Raw genomic sequence first — 22,231 nt, forward strand, 5'->3', positions numbered from 1 at the left:
CCATGCATAGAAGTAGTTGTTAGCAAGGGTTAATGACCAACCATTTTCAATAGCTCCTTGTGCAACACATCACAACATTGAAGCAAATAGATAGGCTTCAGTCAACAGAACAAGAGACGGCGCCACAGTTGCCGAGAGTTGACGTGACGAAGTGAACTGACTGAACCACTGACTTGTGAAGTATTGTGATTTTATACTTAAACTATTTAAAAAAAAATTTAGAGTACCCAATTAATTTTTTCCAATTAAGGGGCAATTTAGCATGGCCAATCCACCTACCCTGCACATCTTTGGGTTGTGGGGGCGAAACCCACGCAAGCACGGGGAGAATGTGCAAACTCCACACGGACAGTGACCCAGGGTCGGGGTCGAACATAGGACCTCGGCGCCGTGGGGCAGCTGTGCTAACCACTGTGCCAACCACTGTGCCACCCAAAAAAACAAATGTTTTTTTTGACAATGTTCCTGCCCAGTTTCGAATTGAGAATCTTTTGTGTGTAAACATGATAACCACTACACAACAGAAACAGGGCACTAAACGATCGCAGCCAGACTCAAACCTGTAATATTCTGATTGTATCTCAATTCAAAGCAAAGTTAAATGCTGTATCCATTAGGCCATATGACCCACAGATAGGGAACAACATCAAAGGGCACATCCGGAAATGCTATGGTCAGACTGCGTGATTTAAAGGGCTCAATGTGTTGAGTATCACTAGTCAACTGTACCTAACCCTGATGTAGTACATGCTCTTATATTATCAAACTCTGCTGCCATCAAGCAAATCGGTGAGGGGGGGGGAGGGGGCACTATTAACTTTCACATTCGTATATGACACATGAATGATCTTCAGAGTGCTTGCTAATTTTCCTGTGACAAACCATTGAAATATGTAATGCTTTCTAGCAAAAAATGTTTAGACGCATCCAAAGTTTTTGTGTAATTATTTGCAATTACTAGCCTTCAAGAAATAACGCCAGTTTTATTTTATTTTATTAATTAAGGGGCAATTTAGCATGGCCACTCCATCTACCCTGCACATCTTTGGGTTGTGGGGGTGAACACCATGCAGACCCAGGGAGAATGTGCAAACTCCACACGGATAGTGACCTGGGGCCGGGATCGAACCTGGACCTCAGGCGACGTGATGCAACAGTGCTAACTACAGCGCTACCGTGCCACCCGAGTGCCAGTTTTATGTTGTGCTGTGAGCTTTCCTAAGTTATTGCACATATTTTCTGGTCACAACACTGAGCCTACAGCACTGGCCCCCTGCACATGTTGTATGAACGTAAACTGGGACCAAATGACCTCACAAAATCATCTGGAGTCAGCTTCATTACAGATTTATTCTGAGCAAGCAATGCAGCATTGATCTGTATGATCCATCTGCTGGCTGACTCATCTACAAACAAGATATTGTACATGCTGGAGATCCAAAATAAATACTGGAAGTGCTGGGAAACCTCAACAGATCTGGCAGTATCTGTGGACACTCACCTCATAGAAGTCCATAGAATTCCAACAGTGCAGAAGGTGGCCATTCGGCCCATCAAGTCTGCACCAACCTCCCGAAAGATCACCCCCACCCCAGGTCCACTCCGCTGCCCCATCCTGGCAACCCCACCTTAACTCACATCAAGGGGCAATTTATCATGGCCAACCCACCTAACCTGCATATCTTTGGACTGTGGGAGGAAACCGCAGACATGGGGAGAAAGTGCAAACTCCACACAGTCACTCGAGGTCGAAATTGAACCCGAGTCTTCGGCGCTGTGAGGCAGCAGTGCTAAACGCTGTGCCAGCGTACTGCCAAATCAGTTGTCCTCTGAGATCCTTGGATAGGTTGTGTCTGAATTTGTAGACCTTGCTGTGGGTAAGCAGGAGCTGTTGGCAGTCCATTGCTGGTCAATCAAACCAACTCAGTATAACTCCTTTTTATTCCACCCAGCATTCAATTAATTATTAACTTTAATAACTTAGTTTACAGCTTTAAGGATTCGTTAACAGCCAGGGTGCATCCATGTTTCACCCATTTTAAGTGGGTGAGTACATCACATGGATATTCCTTCTGCAAACATGAGAAAAAATGTGCCAACAAAAAAAAACAAACTACAACTTTCAAACAATCAGGTAAAAACTTTCTAATTATCAAATGAAGCTCCCACACTAAGTACCGAGCAATAGGTGTGGCACGTTTTGAGAGCCCCGGGAAATATTGTTGTGGATGTTCATTGGATTTCTCATCTCCTAATTCCCCTCTTCTGCCATCTAGTGGCTGGAATATTTACTCCAACTGTTTGATCTATTCAACCAGGCTGAATGCCTCATAACAATCTATATTTAACTAGGACGGAACAAAACAAAAACAGGTGTCATTGAGGATGTTTCACCTTCAGATCAAGTACAACAGAATTAAATCCCCAGCTGCTGCCACATTTCAGGAACAGCTCCCTGTGCGGACGATGTGTTACTTTATATAACCTCCAGATGATCCCATCAACAATATGAGATTATTTGCTTTTCCCCTCGTCTTGTCATGAAAGGCCAGGTCCTACTCCACACTAATAATCATCGGAGGGCACTTTAATGCTTGCTAACTCACCTGTGACAAACTACCGGACTCTGTATTGCTTTCTTGAAGTAAACAACTGGATGCAATAAAAAGCTTTTACCTGATTGTTTGCAAAATGGGCTCGGCTTTAAGGAATAATTTAATGCCGTTTTATGTTGTATTGTGGGTTTGTAGTTGGTGCATGTGTTTTTTCTTGTTACAGCACTGGACCCTGCACATTTGATGCTCTTAAACTGAGATTCAGTGACCTCACTCTACACACCATTAGCAGAAAGTCCCCCAAACACTGAATTTCTATTCCTTTGGTTCAAATGGAGGTCAGGAGAAGGGGAGATGACTTACCTTCAATTAACAGCTCCCTGAGGACCCTGTCAATGGGCTGAGGTTGGGAAAGCACTGGAGTTTCAATGGTCAATTTGGAAACTCCGGACAGTCTGTTCCATGTTAGTGTCCAGCTGCCAGGTTCATGAGGGGGACATCGGACAGCTTGTTTTTAATGGATGCAAAATGGGGGCATTTTGTGCCGGGTTCAGCATGTTAGACTTATTTTGCCTGCGTGGCTGGTTTACTCTACCTTACCACTGCTGACCTTGTGATGAGCTGTTTTCTCTACACACACTGCAGTATTTTTATGTGCATTTTGGTTCCAGAGGTGCATCCAGGAATTATTTTTTTAAATAAGTCACACCTGCTCATTATCCTGACCCTGCTGCCAATTGAAAATCTAGTAATCAATAATACTCGAATGCCTTGTAAACAAATGTGCACAGTGACTGTACACAAATTGAACATTGATTAACATTCCACCACTTAGACTGAGAGTTACATTTTCATATTGTTGTACAATTAAACAATTCACTGGAAAAGGTGGCTTGACAAATATTCCCGCCCTCAATGATGGAGGAGCCCAGCATACCAGTGCAAACGATAAGGTTGAAGCATTCGCAACAATCTTCAGTCATAAGGGCCGCATGGATGATCCATCGGAGCCTCTTCTGGAGGTCTGCAGCATCACAAGTGCCCGTCTTCAGCCAATTCAATTCACTTCACATTATATCAAGATGTGACTGAAGGAACTGAATACTGCAAAGGCTATGAATCTGGGCAATAGTACTGAAGCCTTGTGCTCTAAAATGAGCCGCACCCTCAGCCAAGCTATTCCAGTACAGCTACAACCCTGGCATCTACCTAGCAATGTGGAAAATTGCCCAGGTATGTCCACACATGAAACAGGACAAATCTAATCTGGCCAATTCATAGAATCAATGCAGAAGGAGGCCATTCGGCCCATTGAGTCTGCAGCCAACCTCTGAAAGAGAACCCTACCTAGGCCTATGCTCCCACCCTTTCCCCGTAACCGAGTAACTCCACCCAAGAAGGGGGAATGTGGTCCCCGCACAAACTATAGAATCCCTACGGTGTAGAAGACTGCATCGAGTCTGCACTGACACTCCCCGAAAGAGCACTCCACCTTGTCCCACTCCCCCACTCTATCCCTGTAACCCCGTGACCCCACCTAACCTGCACATTCTGGGACAATAAGGGGCAATTGATCATGGTCAATCCCATAACCTGCACATCTTTGGACTGTGAGGAAACTTGAAGCACCCGGAGGAAACCCACGCAGATATGGGAGAATGTACAAACCTCCACCCAGTCACCCAAGGCTTGAATTTAACCCGGGTCCCTGCCGCGGTGAGGCCGTGATGCTAATTACTGTGCTGCCCAATGACTGTCCATCAGTTTATACTTGATGATCAGTTAAGTGATGGAAGGAGTCATCAACAGTTCTGTTTAGAAGCACTTCCTTGGCTATAACCTGCTCAGTGAAACTCAGTTTGGGTTCCAGCAGGGCCATTCTGCTCCCAAACTCCTTCCAGCCTTGGTTCCAACATGTGCAAAAGAGCTGGTGAAGCGAGGTTAGAGTGACTGCCCTTGACATCAAGGCAGCATTTGATTGAGTATTGCATCACAGAACACTAGTGAAACTTTCGTTAATGGGAACAATTGGGGGGTAAACCCTATGTCGGTTGGAGTTATACTTGACACAAAAGCAGATGGTTGTAGTGGTTCGAGGTCAATCACTCAGCTCCAGGACATCACTGCAGGAGTTCCTCAGGGTTGTGTCCTAGGCCCAACCATCTTCAGCTGCTTCATCAATGACCTCCCATGATAGGGCCTGAAGTGGGGTGATGTTTGCTGATGATTGCACAATGTTCAGCACCATTCGTGACTCCAGATAATGAAGCAGTCCATGTCCAAATGCAGCAAGACCTGGACAATATCTAGACTTGGGGTGTCAAGTGTCAAGTAAAACTCATTCCACAAAAGTGCCAGGCAAATGCCATCACCAACACAAGAGACTTTAACCATTGCCCATTGACATTCAATGGCATTGCCATCGCTTAATTCCCCCACTATCAATATCGTGGAGGTTACCATTGACCAGAAACTGAACTGGACTAATCATATAAATACTGTGGTTACAAGTGCAAGTCAGAGGCTAAGAATCCTGCGGCGAGTAACTCATCTCTTGACTCCCCAAAGCCTGCTCACCATCTACAAGGCACAACTCAGGAGTCTTCTGCAATACGAGTTCAGCTCTATGTTGAAAGGGGCTGGTTTAGCACAATGGGCTAAGACAGTTGGCTTGTAATGCAGAACAAGCCCAGCAGCGCAGGTTCAATTCCTGTTCCAGCCTCCCTGAACAGGTGCCGGAATGTGGCAACTAGGGGCTTTTCACAGTAACTTTGTTGAAGCCTACTTGTGACAAGTGATTATTATCATCCAGGACAAAGCAGCCCACTGCATTGGCACCTTTTCCACAAACATTCACCCCGCCCACCAGTTACACAGTAGCAGCAGTATGGACCATCCACAAGATGCACTGCAGAAACTTACCATGGCTCCTTCGACAGCAACTTCCAAGTCCATGACTACTACCATCTAGAAAGGCAAGGCTGCAGACACAGGGGAACACAATCACATGGAAGTTCCCCTCCAAGGCACTCACCATTCTGACTTGGAAATATGTCGCCGTTCCTTCACTGTCGCAAGGTCAAAACCCTAGAACTCTCTCCCTAACAGCACTGCTGGTGTACCTACGCCACAGGGACTTCAGCCACTCCAGAAGGCAGCTCGCCACCACCTTTCTGAGGGAAATGTTGAATGGGCAATAAATGTTGGCCTATCCAGGGACCCTGACATCCCTTAAATAAATAAAAATGTAAAAATATAATGAACAGATTCCAGTAGGTGTCCCCATACTTTTCCCCATCTACGTCAATAACATCAGGAACGTTAATTCTACTAAAGTTGTATGTATGAACTACAGAATGTCAGCAACCGTGGATTGAAATAAAGTGAGGAAACCTTCTAAGCAACGATTGTGGAACAAATGTTTTTCTTGACCAGGTGGGATGTAAGATTTTTTATTCTAAGGGTTTATATGCTGTGCGTGTTAAAAATATAAAAGTACACATAACATATTCTTCACATTTAAACATTATTTTCCAGCAGACTGCAAATGTCCAACGAGGTTACCCACGAGTGCATTGTGTTAAGTCCCATTACAGAACCATAAACTTAACAGATGATGTACTGAGAGGAGGTTCGCACCTTCCCCATTGGGAAGGGTTGAAAATGAGGAAACGTGAAGGAAGACGCAGTTCAAACGGGAATGGAGAAGAGATGTGAATTAGAGGAAGGATGGGAATGAGGCCGAACTTTCTAAAAGAGACAGAATAAAAAAAAACCTTAGATCAAGTTTCATGATTGCTACACAAAGCTTTAGTGCTTTCAGAGTCACTTCAGGTGTGTATTACAGCTTCCTGTGGTGGTGACCTGCCAGCCACCGGGACATCTAATGAAACCTCCGGCTCAGCAGCTCCTGGCTGTTTGATATCGCTCTCCAGACCAACAGGAATGACCGACTTCCTGAGCCTCTGAAAGAGAGATGAATTAAAACGTGAATTCGGATTGGCATACAGATCTGGAAATAAGTGGGATGCAAAGTTCAGGCAAGCTTTGTACTACACAACATAAACATAACATAGAACATTCAGTGCAGAAGGAGGCCATTTGGCCCATCGAGCGTGCACCAAACCATTTAAGCTCTCACTTCCACCCTTTCCCCATATCCCAATAACCCCATCTAACCTTTTTTGGACACTAAGGACAATTTTAGCATGTCCAATCCACCTAACCCGCACGTCTTTGGACTGTGGTAGGAAACCCGAGCACCCGGAGGAAACCGACGCAGACACGGGGAGAACGTGCAGACTCCGCACAGACAGTGACCCAGTGGGGAATCGAATCTGGGACTCTGGCGCTGTGAAGCCGCAGTGCTAGACGCTTGTGCTACCGTGAAGGTGACCCACTATCCATGTTGAGTTGTTCCCTGTAAATACAGGCCCGTGAAAGGCTCAGAATATGTTTTCCCCATCCCAACCTTCAAACCCTTATTCGAAACCGGCCTGTAATGATCTTTATTACTGTCACATGTAGGCTCACATTAACACTGCAATGAAGTTACTGTGAAAAGCCCCCAGTCGCCATACTCGGGCGCTTGTTCGGCTACACTTAAGGAGAATTCAGAATGTCCAATTCACCCAACATTCATATCTTTCAGGATTTGTGGGATGAAACCGGAGCACCCGGAAGAAACCCACGCAGACACGGGTAAAACGTGCAGATTCCTCACAGTGACCAAAACCGGGAATCGAACCTGGGACCCTGGTGCTGTGAAGCAACAGTGCTAACCACTATGCTACCATGCTGTGATGGTGGCACCCCTAATGTAAAAGGTGCCATGATTGTTTTGAGATAGGTGGGTCTCTTTGGCCAATACGTGGATTCAAAGCGCAACATTGGCATTAATAACACAATGCTATAACCATCTGAGATATCCAGCAAATGGCTATCCCAACATTAGCACCTTTGATTAATATGAAGATGTTTCAGTAAAGATACATTTCATGAAAGCTATATCCTTGTTGTTAAAATAATTAATGGCTGTGCACAAGTGTATGAACCTTCAGGTTTGCAATAACTGTACTACAGGCCTTAATATCTTGACAACTTTGATTAAATTATGCCTTAACTTTCTAAATTTTAGTGAACACAACCTTAGTTACATAGAACATAGAACAGTACAGTACAGAACAGGCCCTTCGGCCCTCAATGTTGTGCCGAGCCATGATCACCCTACTCAAACCCACGTATCCCCCTATACCCGTAACCCAACAAACCCCCCCCCCTTAACCTTACTTTTATTAGGACACTACGGGCAATTTAGCATGGCCAATCCACCTAACCCGCACATCTTTGGACTGTGGGAGGAAACCGGAGCACCCGGAGGAAACCCACGCACACACGGGGAGGACATGCAGACTCCACACAGACAGTGACCCAGCCGGGAATCGAACCTGGGACCCTGGAGCTGTGAAGCATTTATGCTAACCACCATGCTACCCTGCTGCCCAAAGTTCAGGGAATCTTTCCTCAAAATGAAATCCTTGGAACGCAGTTATCATTCTAGGAAATTCACGCTGCCCGCCCCCCCCCCCCCCACCCCCACCCCCACCGGTCTATTTGACTCTTTAACCAATAATCCTGCACCCCCTCCGTTCTTATCCCCCACTCTTATCCTGCCTGAAAACTCTACAACCAGAGATGTTAAGCTGCCATTTTTCCCCCTCCTTAAGCCAAGTTTCTGTTGCGCTGATATCGGCACAGTAGCGCAGTGATTAGCACTGTTGCTTCACAGCGCCAGGGTCCCAGGTTTGATTCCCGGCTTGGGTCATTGTCCGTGCGGAGTCTGCACGTTCTCCCTGTGTCTTCGTGGGTTGCTTCCGGGTGCTCCGGTTTCCTCCCACAAGTCCCGAAAGATGTGCTTGGTCGGTGAATTGGACATTCTGAATTCTCCCTCCGTGTACCCGAACAGCCGCCAGAGTGTGGCGACTAGGGGCTTTTCACAGTAACTTCATTGCAGTGTTAATGTAAGCCTACTTGTGACACTAATAAAGATTATTATTATACTGACATGTGTCTATCTGTGCCCACAGCTCATCAGTTTAATTCATTATACTCCTGACATTTACATATATGTTATTTAACACTGCCAAATTCCTGTGCTGTACACTTTTTAACCTTGTGCTGTTTCTGTCTTTCAGGGTCATTCACTCATTCTCCGTCTCCCATTCCCTGCTCCGGAGATTGTCCTCATGTTCCCATCCCTCTGCCAATCTTGTTTAAATCCCCCCATGCCCCCGAAGGGCCTGTATTCACTGGAATTTGGAAGGAGAGGCATATCAAATTCCGACAGAGCTGGACTGACTGGATGCAGAGACAACATTCCCTTTGGATGGGGTGTGGGGGGGGGGGGTCTATAACAAGGGGGGGTCACAGTCTTAGGATAGGGGGTAGGCCATTTGGGACTGAGATGAGGAGAAACCTCTTCGTTCAGAGGGCGATGAGCCTGTGGAATTCTCTACCACGGAAGGCTGTCGAAGTCAAGCCACAGAATATATCTAGGAAGAAAATAGATTGTTTCTAGGCTCAAAGGGAGTCGAGGGATATCAGGGGAGAGAGCAGGAGTGAGGCCTAGTGATCGAGGATCAGCAATGCTCGTATTGAATGACAGAGCCAGTTCCGAGCACCAAATCGCCTACTCCTGCTTTTATTTACTATGTTTCTAAGTTTGCAACCAGATAAAAAGGAAATCAAACACAAATTCTGAAAATTTTAAATTAAAAAGAGAAAATATCGGATATGTCAGGACCTGAAAAGAGAAAAAGGCAGCTTAGTGCTTTCGGTTTAGACACAGGTGCGGTTCTCCAGGAATGCTAGTTAACGTTAATTGGTCCACTTAACGCAACCTCGTGGGCTTCACGCCGCAAATGAAGGCTCGCCAGCTGATTCACTGGCACCGCGTTCGCCATACCCCCCCCCCCCCCCCCCCCCCACCCCCTAACAAGGTCAAACAGCACTTGCACAACTCCACTCAGCTTGGAGCCAAGGCGCCAAGAGGTCAGGTCCCAAGGTTTGGAGACGCGGACCTGTGGAGGCCCCTAGATGCTATCGAGGCCAGGAGGGATGTCCAGTTCCCTCAAGGATCCTGGAGGGGGAGCCGTAGGGTAGCCAGTGCCGCCTGGAATAAAGTGGCAGCGGCCGTCAGCTCGGGAGGTGTGACCAGGATGACTGGCCTCCAAAGCCGCAAGAAGACCAAAGACCTACTCCGGCAGCATGGGTGAGTTGACAACACCCCCTGCCCCAAACCCCCAGTCCCAATGTGACCAACCCCCCCAACCCCTATTTGCCCCCTCCAACCCACCCTTCACCCCCCCCCCCTCAGCCCCACCCCATTCATCCCCCAACCCTTCCTTCACACCACCCGCACCACCAATGTCAATCACACCGCCTGTTCATTCTCCCGCAGGTCCTCCAGCTGACGGCGCCGGCCCATCCGGGGTGCCCCCGTCTCCTGCCTCCCATGAGACCACCTCAGACGAGAACTCCGAGGATGCCACAGTCGATGCGTTGCAGCTGTCATCCCCACCCACCACCAGCACCGAGCCACACACCTCCGTAAGAAATGTTAGTGGTCAGGGTTCTGGGGTACAATCTGGTGAGCACCACACTGCTGCTGATTTACATCAGGTAGAGGCAGGAACCCCCCGGGCAAGACAGCAATCGGACGTCTGCTGGATCCCAGGACCCAGATGGGTCCCAGCCAGATGCTGAGCATCTGGAACAGGCATATTCAGAGCTAATGCAGATGTTAGGGAGCTGCCGGAGGGAGATGTCCGCATCACTCCAGCAGATCCATAGCTGATTAGAGGTGTCCCTGAGGCATGGCAATGCGTGGCACTGAGGCCAGCACTGCTAGGGTGACGACCGCAGTGGAGAGCCTGGTGCACAATGTTGGCAGCATGAGTGAAGGTGTCTAAGGCATAGCTCAGTCGGTGACGGCCATGGCTGAGGGTCTCGGTGGACTGTCTGATTCGCAGGGAGACGTGACCCAGTATCAGGCCGAGGGACATGATGGGAATGGCCAAAGTGCTGCGGAGCTTGTCCCAGCCACAGGTGGACATTGCCGAGTCACTGAAGAGCATGGATTAATCACTGAGGAGCATCGCCAAGGACATCAACGCCACTGGACAGACATCGGGGCGCCACCAGGGCTGGCAGTGCCAGATGATGCAGGGGCAGCCGGGGCTTAATCCAGTTACCTCACCATCCCACGGTGAACCCCAAGGCCCTATGGGCACCAACCGGGAGGAGGGAACACCTGGGGCCAACTCGGACCCGTCCCATGGGGTGGTCACCACCAGCTCCCTAGGTTTCCACCCCTCTGATGGGGTTGCGTCTTGCAGCCAGCACCCGGCACAGGGCGGCACGGCAGTGCATGTGCCGCCAAGTGTGTTAGGGTCCTCTGGCCCCAGAGCCCAGAGGACACCTGCCAGGGGCATTGACACGGGACGAGGTAAGCATCTGGCTGCCTCCACCTCCGATGTGCATCCTGGGGATACACCTCGACGTAGAGGTAGAGCTAGGAAGGCCACCCACACACGGGGGTCCACTCGGGCTGTGTGAAATGTTCACTTAACCATCATTGTCAATTCCCTATTAGCCTTCAGCCACTCAGCCAGAGGCCTCCATGGTCACTGGGGGGTCCTGGGTGGTCGGTGGGGCAGACAGGCAGGGACAAGGGTTGCCCGTGGAACGGGAACACACCAGTGGCTGAAATGGCGAACCCATGCACATGCAACCCATCCTCCCCAGCTGAGTCCCCCCCCCCCCCCCCCCCCAGCCCCGATACCCCCCAGCCCCCCAGCCCCCCTACCCCCAATCGGGGCTGCAACCCCCTGAGCACAGAGGCAGCATGCCCAGTGCCCACGTGCTCATTGCCCGTGAGCGAAGATGGCTGTTCACCTCCTCGGCACCCTGCAGGAGCCCATCCGCCAGTTTCACATCTTTCGAAAGGAGTACTAATCAGCGCCAGCGTGACCACTTGCTGGGGAGGCCGCTGAATCGCGGGAGCCCGTTGGTTATGGGGTGGGTGGGTCCCGTTAATTGTATGGAAATAGAGCTTAAGTGGCGATAATTGGTTTCTCGCCACGCTACGGCGGGATCTCGATTTCGCATCGAAAACGGTTTGGTGCCCAGCGCAGTTCTCGTTTTCTACCTCTTCCGCTATTCACCCGCCCGTTGTTGCGCTTGAGCAAGAGGGTAACGAGGCCGGAGAATCGCGCCTATATTTTAAACAAGGGTCTTGCCCGCCTCTTGTCAATCTGTTCTCTTTTCGGATGCTGGCAATTTCGGTTTTTTGTCAAAAATATTAATCTGGCTAATTTTCAGATACGAAGCAAAATATGTAAATAAACGTTGGTGAGGTCCTAATGCAATAAACACCAGCCCCTGTTTTAATTTGATATTGCCAAGTGGAGAGCTGATTATAGCAAGGCAGCACCACCATGTGGCCATCACAGGTATGTACCTCTCTGCACATTCATACTACAGTAGTTGAGTGTTTTGACATGAACAAGCCTATCAAAAATTATACCTATCATGGATTAACCTGCTGCATGTCAGGCCCCATCATTGACAGAGTCAACTTGCATTTGTAAAGTCCTTTTTACGGAGTATAATGTCCCAATGTGGTTCACAAGAGCGCTTCTGAAAATAATTTGACACGTATGAAAATGTTGAGACAAATGAGCAAAAGTTTGGTTGAAGAAGTGGGGTTTAAAGAGGAAAGGGAGGCGGAGAGATGTAAGGAAGGAATTCCAGAGCTTACAGCCAAGATAGCTGAAGGAACAGGGCCGCCAATAGTGGAGCGATTTAAAGTAGGGTTTGTGCAAGAGGTTAGAATTTGAGGGAGACAGATCCGCGATGCTCCAGGACAGAAAGACGGTGAAGAAACAGGGAGCGGCGAGTTCCTGGAGGGAGTCGAAAAGGAGGTGAGCTTTTTGTAATTGAGGCGTTGCCGGCAGGGAGCCAACAAACACAGGGGTGAAAGGTGAATCACACCTTGACGTGTGTTAACCCATGGGCAGGAGTGTTGTGGATGATCTGAGCTTGATGTGAGGTGGACGGGGGTAGCCAGCCAGGAGAGCACAGGAATAGTCACGTCTAGAAGCAATGAAGGCCTGGACAAGGGTGTCAGCAACACGTGAGCTGAGGCAAAAAGCAGAATTGGGCAATGTTACAGAAGTGGAAATCGGTTATCTCGGTCGATGGAATGTTTAGAAAGGACGAGAGACTCCAAACAGAGTAAAAGTAAGAAGACCAACATTCCCACGGGATAAACCAGACTGGAAAATCTCTGGGAATTTACTCAGTACCGTACACAAACCACCGAAACCCACTTGGAGGATATACTGGCAATCCAACTCCAGCTGGTGTAGCCAATCGCAGCCCAGCAGGCTTGGGCCATTTCCTTGCACGACAATGAGGGGAACGCGCACTGATTGGTGCCTATAGACACAGGGATGAGTGTGGACCCCACGATATTCATCAATTCCCCTGTATAAGTGGCCGATTGAGCTGCCGTATCAGCCAAAAACAAAGTTCTACCAATGGGTACGCTTAGGCTGGCGTCCACATGTGGCACATGGGTAGGCGGCTGACTCTTCACCCAGAAGCCAGAGTCGCAGCAGCATTCGGACCGGGCCATGGGGGTACCACGTGAAGAATGATGGCCCAAAACGTTAACCTACATCCCTTGTATCTATAAGACGCTGCGTTCCGCGCTTTCTTGGGATAAGGAGATCTGCAGCGCCTGCTGAAAAGTCGAGGAAACTTTGCCAAAAGCTGTTTCTGGGTTTCCATATTGTTGATACCACTGACTAAGCGATCGCGGAGCATATCGGATAAAACAGTTCCACACTCACAACACAATCTCCCCTAGCCGAGACACAAACTCGGTGACGGAGTCACTGGAGGATTTTCCCATCGTATTAAACCAATATCTTTAAACGGTTAGCGGCGGGGTTGGGTTAACGTGCTGCGCCACAAGTGTCACGAGCAAGTTAAATGTTTGCGTATCTGGCGTCGCCGGATACGTGAGACTCCGGATAACTCCGAACTATGAGGTCCACAGGCCGTCAATAGTATCCGTGCGGGATATTACAGAGTAAACGTACGGTTGGAAGCTGACCTGGGGTTATGGCACCCATTTGGTGAACTACCTGGGTCAGCCTGAGACAGTTGCCAGGGAGCGGGATGGAGTTAGCGGCTGGAAAACCTAGTTGGAGGTTATTTCTGCTCCCACACTACTGGGAGCCAGACAAGCAGCAAGACAAACCAGCGGGGTCGAGAGAGGTTGTGGTGATGCAGAGCTGGGTATGGTCAGCAAACACATGGAAGCTGATGTGTTTCCAGATGATGTCTACTCGGGATAGAGATGCAGTTAAGAGACAGAGACCAGGGACTTGACGGGACACCAGAGGTGATGGATGGGAATGGGATAAGGAGCCGTTGCAGAGGATTCTCTGGCTGGGACTATGGGATCCAGGAAGGGATGTTGGGCGATCTGCAATTTAGTGAGAATAGGGTTGAGGTGCACCTCATGGACAAGCTGAGCTCGGAGAAAGAGCATAAAGAGGGGATGGGAAAAAGAACAGAGAAAGATGTGAGTTCAGATTTCAGGCCGAGTGTAATTTTATGGAAAATTTAGCCCAGTGGGATGGTAGAAGGGAGGGATCCTGCAAGAAGCAGCTGAACAAATGGTCCCAATGAGGGTGACTGGTGGAGGTAAGAGGAGGTGGCCAGGGGGAGGGGTTTAAGAGGCCTGGTTGGAGTATATTCCTGGATAACGCTGGAATAGTGAGGAGATTTGGCTGAAGGTGAGCATGACCTGGTAGTGCTTGACGTGGTCCAGTCAGATGTGGCGATGGATGGGTAAACTCATTGTTGTTTGATCCCGGGCCTTTGGTGACTCTGGTGCCGACATATTGAAGTGAGGCTAACTGCTCACTTAAACATGCAAATCTGGAACCCGCCCAGTGCGGCGAGATCCAGATTGCGACGTCTCACAAGATCTTGTTAGAGAGGCCTCTTGCGAGATTTAACAGCCTTGACCTGTCCCGAATTGGACAAGGCTATGCGATTCGGCCCGATGTATTGTTCCCCCAGCTTATGTTAAGCTTCACCAGGTCAGTGCAGCAGGTCAAGGGCAAAGGTGTCCCCATGAGAGCAAGGTGGAGATTTAAAATGACTGACCACTAGACGCTTGGCATCATGCTTATGAACTGCGTCACCTAATCTGCGTTTGGTCTTCTCAATGTAGAGGGGCACACACTGAGCAGTGAATACAGTAGACCAAACTGAAAGAATTAAAGGTAAATCGCGGCTTCACCTGGAAGGAGTGTTTGGGGCCTTAGACAGTGAGGAGGGAGGGGGTAAAGGGGCAAGTGTTACCTCTCTCCCATTTGCATGGGAAAGTGCCCTTTCAAGGGGACACGGTGTCCAGAGTGATTGAGGAGTGGATCAGGATATCATGGGAACACTGAAAGGTAAGGGCGAGCAGAAGCTTTCACCTCTGCCCTCCGGCGGGTAGCCTCTCGTCCTGAGGAACACGCCACGGAGGGCGTGGAAAGTACCCCCGCCATTAACTCTATTTCTTGCTCCACAGGGCCAGGCAGATCTGCTGAGCTTGGATGGAAGTTAGCAGCAAAGTTAACAGGAACAAAACTCCACTCCGGGGCACACACAGATGCTTCTCAAATTCGGCCTGCTCAGTACTGGCCAGGTGGAGATAAAAGCCAAGTCTCCTCTTCCAGTTCCCACCACTGAGCCAGGCTGACTGGTCAATGATGAGTGGGGGGGGGGGGGATCTGTGCATTTCACTAGTTACCAAACCAGACAGAGTGGATTCAGTGGATCATCTCTAATAGGTGGACATCTCTTTCAGCAAATTCAAACTGAAAGACACCCTGCCAACAGTGGGCATTATTTTAAACCGTTTCTAATTGCTTCAGAAGAGTTTTGCCCCAGTAATAATATTGGATTCCTACCAGCTGCCAGCTCTTCATCTATCCGCTTCAGGCTGTGATTTAGGCACCTGGAATTGTGCAAATTCACACCAAAAGACCTAATAAGCTGCCAAAATCTCACTCAATGTCAGCTCCATTACCTTAGCAGAGGCCCACACTAATAGCCGTTCCCGGGGGGGGGGGGGGGGGGGGGGGGGAGCAGCCTAACAGCTGGAGCTATAACACAATGCTCCGGGTATGTTTCACAATCCTACAGTGCACCGAATCTCAATTAAACCAGATATGTGACCCTTTTGAACCAGTGTATGCAAGTCGACAGGCACAGAGAGCAAAATAAATGTTAACTCCGTGTGGGCCGAGGGTTTTTTTTACTCATTCAAAACGTCTGCAAGTGGCACAGAGTTAGAATCGGGCCCTTGGGTTTCTATTCATTCCAATTTTAAATGTGTATTGATTGTGTATTACTCCGGTAGGACTGACTTTATTCTTAACCCAAAAACCCAGAGCCTGCAGCTACAACCAGATCTGAAGACGAAAGAGGCCCTTTGCAGATACATCTGACATCTCAAGGTGAAACAGTGTCACGGGAAAATGTAGGCCAACCTTGCTCAACACAACCTCCCCTGACCAATTCATAAAGTGCCGACTGCCGCAGAACCCACACTCCTCCGCACCACCTCCCCCCCCCACCACCACCTCCCCGCTTACTCAATTTGGGCCCAGACATTGTGCTGGGGGATGGAGTCAGCCAGTTACTGAGGCTCACTCTAAGCCACTTCCATATCCAGGAGGAAACATTCCCGCCTGTGTGTGTGTGTGTGGCAAATGTGGGGAATGGCTACAAGCTGGTGTCGGCGAGCGCGCGGTGCAATGGGTGGCCAGAGGGGAACAGGTTAGGTGGATCGGCCATGCTTTGTTGCCCCTTGGTGTCCAAAGGAATTAGGTAGGATTATGGGGATGAGGCGAGGAAGTGGGCCCAGGTTCGGGTCCTCTTTCGGGGGGGGGGGTCGGTGCAGACTCGATGGGCTGAATGGCCTCCAGCCGCGCTGCAGGGATTCTATGATCCTACATTCAGTCCAGTTTTAACTTTTGGACGAAACTATCCAACAAACAGAAAAGAATCCGAAGTAAGACTTGTGGCCAATTTAGTCCCTGCCCAGTTCAAATGTTTGAATTCTTTCTGCGCAGGTTTGAGAAAGGCAGCGTGGGTCTCAAAGGCCCCAAATCCCAAATCTGACTTGTGCAGTGTGGTGTAGCACAGCAGGCAGCTCATGTCAACAGTCGCCTGTTAAAGGAAAGATTAGCATTACTGCTGTCTGCACAAATCCCCTATTAATTAAGATGCATCGTCACTTATTGTGCAGGCTAAGGAAACACACCTCGCAGAATGAACCTTCCAGCGTGAGTAACGTGTGGACCACTCCAACGGGAATCCAGATCAGCGAAGCCAGAGCAATGACCCAGCCAAGACCCTGAGCCCACTCTGGGTATTGGTAATTACCGTAGCGGACAGGTTCAAAGTCAATGATCACAAACACCATAATAATCTGAACAGGGAAAACAGAAACGCAAGGATTAAGGCTTTTCAAAAGCTGTTCAAAAGGGCAAAAGAGGAACTCAAACAAATGCATGTCTCTGTTCTACAAATAATAGAGAAAATCTGTGGAGTTGGGAGGGGAGAGAAGATACAAAAAAGAATGGGTGAATGAGCAATGCTTTTAAGTATTTATTATGCCCAGGATTCATTGAAGTAAATTGCCATAATCATACTGCTGCACAACCCAGGGAGTGGGCCTGGTGCAACTACTAATGGTTTCTCGAAGAAAAAGGCAGCATTTTTACACAAAGCATCATTATTAAAGGGGTTGGTAACACTGTGCTTGAGTGCTATGAATGAAACCTTACCGCTACCTTTCCTTTAAAGAAAATTGCTGCTGTTTCTCCCGAATAAATACACAAAAAAGCAATCTTATGAGCTTCACGGTGAATACAAAAATGAACCCTGAGTGAATTTAAACGGTTCAATATAAAGCAAAGTTTTAACATGTTATAAACTTGCATTTGTTGATTGAACTAAGACAGGCTCCCCAGGGGCTCCGTAATTCACAGGGTGGAATTTTACAGCCTCGTCACAGCGGGCGGGATGGGGGGGGGGACGGGACTGGAAAACAGCAATTCAAAAGTCCATTGACTTCAGCCGGACTGGAAAATCCCACTTGGGGAGCGGGGAGTGACGGTAAGTTTCCTCGCGCAGGTTTAAAAATTTTTTTAAAAATAAATTTTAGATTACCCAATTATTATTTCCAATTAAGGGGCAATTTAGCGTGGCCAATCCACCTACTCTGCACATTTTTGGGTTGTGGGGGCGAAACCCACGCAGACACGGGGAGAATGTGCAAACTCCACACGGACAGTGACCCAGAACCGGGATCGAACCTGGGACCTCAGCCTTTGAGGCGGTTGTGCTAACCACTAGGCCACGTGCTGCCCTCTCGCGCAGGTTTTTTATGTTGAAATGTTTGAACGAGTTGACAGGTACGTACGAGTATCAGTACAGTAGACAGCATCCAACACGCTCGCAAGTAAATATTCGGCCGCTTCCCCAGCATCTCCTCAATGTTCTGTGACAACCTGGAGATCCCTTTGGGAAAAAAAAAACTGTCCTTGTAAAATCTTGCGGAAACTTTGGCTGGGGCAATAATTTACCGAAAGCCTGGGGATTTTAGAATCGCAGTGATCTGTTCAAATCAAAGCTGCTGTGTATGTTTAGCCTCGGTCACTTTTAAAATGAATCTGTTTCAATCTGGTGCAGTGGCGAAACAAGTTTGTAACATTTCGATAAGTGTGGCTGAGATTGTTGCAATTTGTGATTCTCAAACTGAGGGGAGTTCTTGCTGGATTAGTGGCACGTGTCCCCCATCTGCCATTATTTGTCAGGAAAAGTCAGCAAAGGTTTGCCAGTGTGAATGCTTTAGCAGTGGGTTTAGTGTAGAATCTCTAATTATTAATTGAAAACTAAATGGGTTGGGTCAGTACATATCTTTTGATTTGATTTGATTTATTATTGTCACATATATTAGTATACAGTGAAAAGTATTGTTTCTTGTCTGCTGTACAAACAATGCATACCATACATAGGGGAGGAAGGAGAGACTCAGAATATAATGTTACAGCTATAGCAAGGTGTAGAGAAAAGATCAACTTCAGACGAGGTAAGTCCATTCAAAAGTCTGATGGCAGCAGGGAAGAAGCTGTTCTTGAGTCGGTTGGTACGTGACCTCAAACTTTGGTATCTTTTTCCTGACGGAAGAAGGTGGAAGAGAGTATGCCCGAGGTGCGTGGGGTCCTTAATTATGCTGGCTGCCTTTCTGAGGCAGTGGGAATTATAGATAGAGTCAATGGATGGGAGGCTGGTTTGCGTGATGGACTGGGCTACATTCACGACCTTTTGTAGTTTCCTGCGGTCTTGGGCAGAGCAGGCTCCATACCAAGCTGTGATACAACCAGAAAGAATGCTTTCTATGGTGCATCTGTAGAAGTTGGTGAGAGTCGTAGCTGACATGCCAAATTTCCTTAGTCTTCTGAGAAATTAGAGTTGTTGGTGGGCTTTCTTAACTATAGTGTCAGCATGGGGGGACCAGGACACGTTGTTCGTGATCTGTACACCTAAAAACTTGAAACTCTCGACCCTTTCTACTTCGTTCCCATTAATGAAGACACTACACTGCGCTTCCTGAGGTCGATGAAAATCTCCTTTGTTTTGTTGACATTGAGGGATAGATTAATTGTCGTCGCACCAGTTCACCAGATTCTCTATCTCATTTCTGTACTCTGTCTCGTCACTGTTTGAAATCCGACCCACAACGGTTTTGTCATCAGCAAATTTGAAAATCGAGTTGGAGGGGAATTTGGCCACACAGTCATAGGTGTATAAGGAGTATTGGAGGGGGCTGAGGACACAACCTTGTGGGGTACCGGTGTTGAGGATGATCGTGGAGGAGGTGTTGTTGCCTATCCTTACTGATTGTGGCCTGTGGATTAGAAAGTTCAGGATCCAGTTGCAGACGGAGGAGCCAAGGGCAAGGCCATGGAGTTTGGGGATGTTTCGTAGGAATGATGGTGTTGGAGGCTGAGCTGCAGTCGATAAATATGAGTCTGTCATAGGTATCTTTGTTACTTAGGTGTTCCAGGGTAGAGTGCAGGGCCATGGAGATGGCGTCTGCTGTGGACGTGTTGCAGCGGTAGGCAAACTGTAGTGTATCAAGGCAATCTGGGAGGCTGGAGTTGAGTTGTGCCATGACTAACCTTTCGAAGCACTTCATGATGATGGATGTCAGAGCCACTGGACGGTAGTCATTAAGGCACGCTGCTTGGCTTTTTTTTGGTACAGGGATGATGGTCGTCTTCTTGAAGCGGATAGGGACCTCAGATTGTTGGTGATGCGACCATCAATTCATTCAAAGACACGAGTGAAGTAAACTGTGGCTTTAATGGGCTTACAACTGAGCCTGCCTGCGATTAAACTGAACTGAGGACGGACTCGTAAGACCGCAGCACTTTATACTTCCTGCTGGGGGCGGAGGCCTGTACATACTCCTCATCTCCCCCTGTGGGCAGAGCCACGCAACGGCTCACAGATGAAGCCCACAGGGACACAGTAATATACAGTGTGGATTTATAGGTTATACATTCACCACATTCACCCCCTGTTAAAAAATCAAGTCCGGCAGGGGTGACGGGTCTATAAGTTCAGTCGGTCCAGTGCTCGAATCGTGCGTTGAGACCGACGGAGCACTGGAGTTGCAGCTGCTTCGGATGGCTGTGGACAGATGTTCGGTGCGAATCCGAGGGTGGACTCCGGGGGTGATTCTTCCAGAGCTTTGTTTCTGCGGACCGGTGTGACGGGTGAAAGGGGGCGCAGGAAGCTAGTAGGTGCAGGGGCGCAGGACGTGGGAGTTCGGGTGGGGTGTGGTGTGAGGGGTACCTCGGCGGTAGTGGTGGTGGTAGTGGTAGATCCTGCAGGTGCCAGGTCCTGGAGGGAAACGGTGTCCTGTAGGCCATCGGGGTGTTCAACAAACGCGTAGTGGGCGTTTGAGTGCAGGAGTAAGACCCTCTCTACCAGTGGGTCTGTTTTATGTGTCAGGACGTGCTTCCAAAGGAGGACAGGACCCGGTGTCCTCAACCAGGATGGAAGCGAGGCCCCCGTGGTAGTGCCCCTAGGGAAGACAAAGAATCGATCGTGAGGAGTCTGATTTGTGGCCGCAGAAAGGAGGGACCTAATTGCATGGAGCGCGTCGTGGAGGACCTCTTGCCAGTGGGAGGTCGGGAGATTCCTGGACCGTAGGGTCAGTAGGACGGTCTTCCAGACCGTCACATTCTCCCTCTCCACCTGCCCGTTCCCCTTGGGGTTATAGCTGGTAGCCCTGCTTGAGGCGATGCCCTTTTCGAGCAGGTACTGACGCAGCTCGTCGCTCATGAAAGACGAACCCCTATCACTGTGGACGTAGCTGGGGAAACCGAGCAGGGTGAAGACACTGTGCAGGGCTCTGATGACTGTATGGGAGGCCATATCGGGGCATGGGATGGCAAACGGGAAGCGGGAGAATTCATCTATAATATTGAGAAAATAGATGTTACGGTTGGTCGAGGGGAGGGGCCCGTTGAAATCAATACTCAGTCGTTCAAAGGGCCGGGATGCCTTTACCAGGTGGGCCTTGTCTGGTCTATAGAAGTGCGGTTTACACTCCGCGCAGATCGGGCAATCCCTGGTGACAGCTTTACCCTCCTCAGTGGAGAAAGGCAGATGGCGGGCCTTGATGTAGTGGGTGAGCCGGGTGACCCCCGGGTGGCAGAGATCATTGTGGATAGCCTGTCGCACGTGCCGTGGGACAGGGCATCTGGGGGCGCATTGAGCTTCCCCGGACGGTATACGGTATCATAATTATAGGTGGAGAGTTCGATCCTCCACCGCAAGATTTTGTCATTCTTGATTTTGCCCCGCTGCGAGTTATCGAACATAAAGGCAACCGATCTCTGGTCGGTGATGAGGGTAAACCTCCTACCAGCTAGGTAGTGCCTCCAGTGCCGTACGGCTTCCACAATGGCTTGGGCTTCCTTTTCGACTGAGGAGTGGCGAAGTTCCGAAGTGGAGAGGGTTCGGGAGAAGAACGCTACTGGCCTACCTGCCTGTTTCAGAGTGGCAGCAAGAGCGACCTCTGAGGCGTCGCTCTCCACCTGAAATGGGACGGATTCATCCACCGCCCGCATGGCAGCTTTGGCGATGTCCTCCTTGATATAGTTGAAGGCCTGGCGGGCCTCGGCTGACAGTGGGAAGAGTGTAGCCTTAAATAGTGGGCGGGCTTTGTCCACATACTGGGGGACACACTGGGCGTAGTATGAGAAAAATCCAAGGCACCTCTTGAGGGCCCTGGAACAGTGAGGGAGAGGGAGTTGCATACGGTCAGGGCCGGGATCTAGGACCCCGTTTTTCACGACGTAGCCGAGGATGGCTAGTCTGGTTGTGCCGAAAACGCATTTCTCCTTATTATAGGTGAGGTTGAGTTTTTGGGCGGTTTGGAGAAATCGTTGGAGTCGTGGTCCTGCTGGTCATGGCCGCAGATGGTGACGTTATCCAAGTACGGAAACGTGGCCCACAGC

At 49.1% G+C, this 22,231-nt stretch overlaps 1 protein-coding gene across 2 annotated transcripts in view; it reads right to left on the bottom strand.

Moving 5' to 3' along the window:
* Window positions 1–5,991: 5,991 nt before the first annotated feature.
* si:ch211-283g2.1 (sodium- and chloride-dependent GABA transporter 1) overlaps window positions 5,992–22,231 on the bottom strand; it is a 139,147-nt gene continuing 122,907 nt past the window's right edge. For both annotated transcript variants that reach the window (XM_038814394.1, XM_038814393.1), the window contains 3 exons: window positions 18,118–18,215; window positions 16,954–17,121; window positions 5,992–6,520 (listed from right to left, as the gene is read on the bottom strand). In XM_038814394.1, the coding sequence (XP_038670322.1) occupies window positions 6,386–6,520; window positions 16,954–17,121; window positions 18,118–18,215 (401 nt within the window). In that variant the 3' untranslated portion in view covers window positions 5,992–6,385. The remainder of the gene's footprint in view (window positions 6,521–16,953; window positions 17,122–18,117; window positions 18,216–22,231) is intronic.

This window comes from Scyliorhinus canicula, chromosome 12 (assembly GCF_902713615.1).
Source record: "Scyliorhinus canicula chromosome 12, sScyCan1.1, whole genome shotgun sequence".
Taxonomy (NCBI): Eukaryota; Metazoa; Chordata; class Chondrichthyes; order Carcharhiniformes; family Scyliorhinidae; genus Scyliorhinus; species Scyliorhinus canicula.